The 3,252-nt window shown below is 31.4% G+C and overlaps 1 protein-coding gene across 1 annotated transcript; it reads right to left on the bottom strand.

Annotated features, from left to right (window-relative positions):
* Nucleotides 1-2,212: 2,212 nt before the first annotated feature.
* Nucleotides 2,213-3,181, bottom strand: LOC116347964 (serine protease Hayan-like; the record flags this gene model as incomplete). The annotated part of the gene is made up of 4 exons (XM_031778789.1): nt 2,213-2,586; nt 2,673-2,856; nt 2,924-2,980; nt 3,047-3,181. Coding segments are annotated over 4 exons (723 nt in total), but the record flags the coding sequence as incomplete, so codon positions are not given.
* Between the last annotated feature and the right edge of the window lie 71 nt (nt 3,182-3,252).

A 3,252-nucleotide genomic window follows, 5' to 3' on the forward strand; every position in this document is an offset into this window, starting at 1 on the left:
TCAACCGAAATTGGATTCACACACTACTCTGTTAGATTTTATCTTAAATAAAACATACCTGAAGTGACATTGATCACCACTGCGCCGAAACATAGAATGCTTAGGATGAGTGACTTCATTGTTTGAATTTAAACGAAATCCAATTTGAACAATGGAAATGAATGTACTGAAAATAGAAACGAAAATGTCTGTTTAATATAAATCTTTCTACACTGACCCTAACCGAATTAAGATGAAATGGAACTGGTCGTTTAAATTTACATTTCTTTTGATCTGACTTTAGCACATGAATGATAGCGGACGTTGATAATAGTGTATTCATGTATTTTATATTTTGTTGCGTTTGAAACATCCTGCCATTTAAAGTCGTATGTCGACGTGAATCAAAAAATTATCACTTGGTTTGGAAATACCGCAACAAATTTCGATGCTTTGGTAATCTGTGCGCAATTAAGTTCAAGATGACTAATGGGAAATCAACCAAAAGTCAAAATGATATTACTTTGTCACTTATATTCGAAAAAAATTCATTTAAATTCCGTTTAAATGCGATGGGGCATTGAAAGCTCCAAAATCTTTGTCAAAAACAACAAATTTCAAACGCGAAGAAACTATTAATTTTTGAATAATTGTCACAAAATATTTGGAAAATACTAGAAAATTGCAAAATATATATTTTTTTCATAAAATATCACAAAAATATTAAAATAAATATTTTCTAGACATATAGAAAGTCAAAACGTCCCAAATCAATCAATATCTTTACACACCGATCCAAATGAGCAATTTGTACATGATAATTTGAATATAATAATTATCAAACTCCAAATATATGTTTCGAATACATCTCCATATCATAAACTTTACAAATTAACAAACTCTTACCGACTAAAATATTCGATGCTAAAATTAAACTGTTTGAGAAATTAAAAGAATTGTCATGCAATTATTCAGCTCATTGGTTGAAAAATAACTGCACTCATTTGTTGCTTAATTTCCTCCATAAATAGCAATTTCAACAAACATGATGTCATTGTATATCTGATGCTTTTTATCATTTTCATTCAATGTCAAATTGATGATACATTCCAAACAAAAATTTGATATTTTTTTTGTAAAAACGGCTCTTTTGATACGAATGTGATAGAACATGTTTTTCTTTACTTATAACTTGAGTTAATTTTATGTTTACTTTTCATTCGAAGAATTCCCATAGGGAATTCCATAAGAATTCGTCAGACGTTTTTAACTTATTCGAATTTGATTTGTGATTACCCTTCAAAGTTACTTTTTATTCTTGTTATTCAAAGATAAAAAAGAATGGTGAGAAAAATTATGCGAAATATGATAAATTATAAAAAAGATTACCAGGCACGGATGAAATTTGCATTCTTCGAAAATATTTTGATTTAATTAAGCGAATAAAGATGGATTTTAAAGAGAATTGTGAATGCAAAGCGACGGTCGTTAATATTGTAAAAGTTCCATTTGATAAAGCTCCTCAATACTAATTGAATGCTCTATACTAAAATTAATATATTATTCGCATATCGAAACGCGACTCATAACGGTTGCATATTAAAGCAGAAAAAAATTTATGAAACTCTAATAGACTCGGTATAGATTGAAAAAATGCACTAATTGTATTGGACCTGAACGGGGGAAACCTACTAGGTCTACTTTTCAGTAATTGAAGCCTGATCATGCACGTAACTAACACCACCTCTAATGCGTATTCCGAGTACTAATCGAAGTTTGTGACAATATGGCCGTCACGGTTTGGCAAAATCATAATGAATAGCAAGAAAGAATCAAAATATGGTGAGCGAAATGAGTCAAAATATGATTATTTTGTTGGAAACCCCAAAAACAACGTCAACACATTTAGAGCGAGCTTTTTTATTTCTCGGGTTTTTTTATAAATAAAATCGTGGAGTCTCTTTATCGCAAAGAGACGGTCATTAACATCATAAAGGTTTAAGGAAAAATTATTCAACTTAAAACATTTAAACCGGTGCTTGAAAATGTTTTCTTATGATTTGGCTCTACATAATCATGTAAATCATTTTCACACTCAGAAACACGTTTGTAATGCGATGAATCAGTTATTTGATAGAATTGAGTTTTTGCGGAGAGTAGTGATCTATGGAATTAATGAAAACATATCATAGTAAAAAATAAACTTTTCTTCAGAAGAACGTATAAGAGAGGCTTTATTCAGTTTTTGCTTATTTACACATCAATTTGAATTGTCTAAATTACTCCAAACATGCGGTTCAATCCAATCCAAATAATGCGATACTCTTGTGTAAATGGATGGTATATCCAACCCACAGCCATATCCGAAGGAGACAACACCAACGATTGTGCTTGTATTAGTTCTGAGGTATGTCAAAGGGCCGCCACTGTCACCGTGGCAAGCATCTTTTTCCGCATCACCGTATGCACAATACTGCCCATTAAAAAGACCATTTCTAAGAGACGTATCATTTACACGAGGCCCCGTTATCAATTTTGATTTGCATTCCTCTAGTGGCATTGATGTCAAATTTACTTTAAGCAAGTATTTTGAAGGGGTTGTTGATCCTGGAACACATTTTAACATAATTGATTTAGTTTGATTTTACACATTTCAAGAACACACGTTACTAATTGTCGCAATCACTACTTACTTCTCCAATCTGTAGTTCCCCAACCGGTAACAGTAAGCGGCACATTTGATGGTAAATCACCTAAGTTTGAATGTAAACACGCTGGCGAAACAAGATCATTAAAAATAATTTTATCGATAACTTGAAGCAAAGCAATGTCATTCCACATGGTTGTGGCATTATAATCGGGATGAACGAAGATGTCCTACACAAAATAATTCACATTATTTCTTCAGTTTTTATAAGAAAATCAATAAGTTTTTTATGATAACCTGAATGTTATGCATGACTGCAGTAATTGTGTCATTACTTTCATCGAGTAAAGAAGCCTGTTAAATATTCATAATAAAAATGAAATGTAAAACGGTTTATAAAGAAATGGTTTATTTTATTACCTTTCCCAGACGAACAATTGTTGGTTTATAATTTTTTCGTATGCAGTGAGCTGCGGTGAGTACGAATTGGTCCGAAATAATAGTACCGCCACATCTATAAACTAGTACTTTTCTATCGAGATAGCCAAGAGCAGCCTGAGAATTAAACACCATTAGAAAAATAATCTAATTAAATAATTTAAAACACCTTAAGTTGAGTTCACAAT

Source organism: Contarinia nasturtii, unplaced genomic scaffold (genome assembly GCF_009176525.2).
Source record: "Contarinia nasturtii isolate CC-2019 unplaced genomic scaffold, AAFC_CNas_1.1 Cnas_scaffold_2214, whole genome shotgun sequence".
Classification (NCBI taxonomy): Eukaryota; Metazoa; Arthropoda; class Insecta; order Diptera; family Cecidomyiidae; genus Contarinia; species Contarinia nasturtii.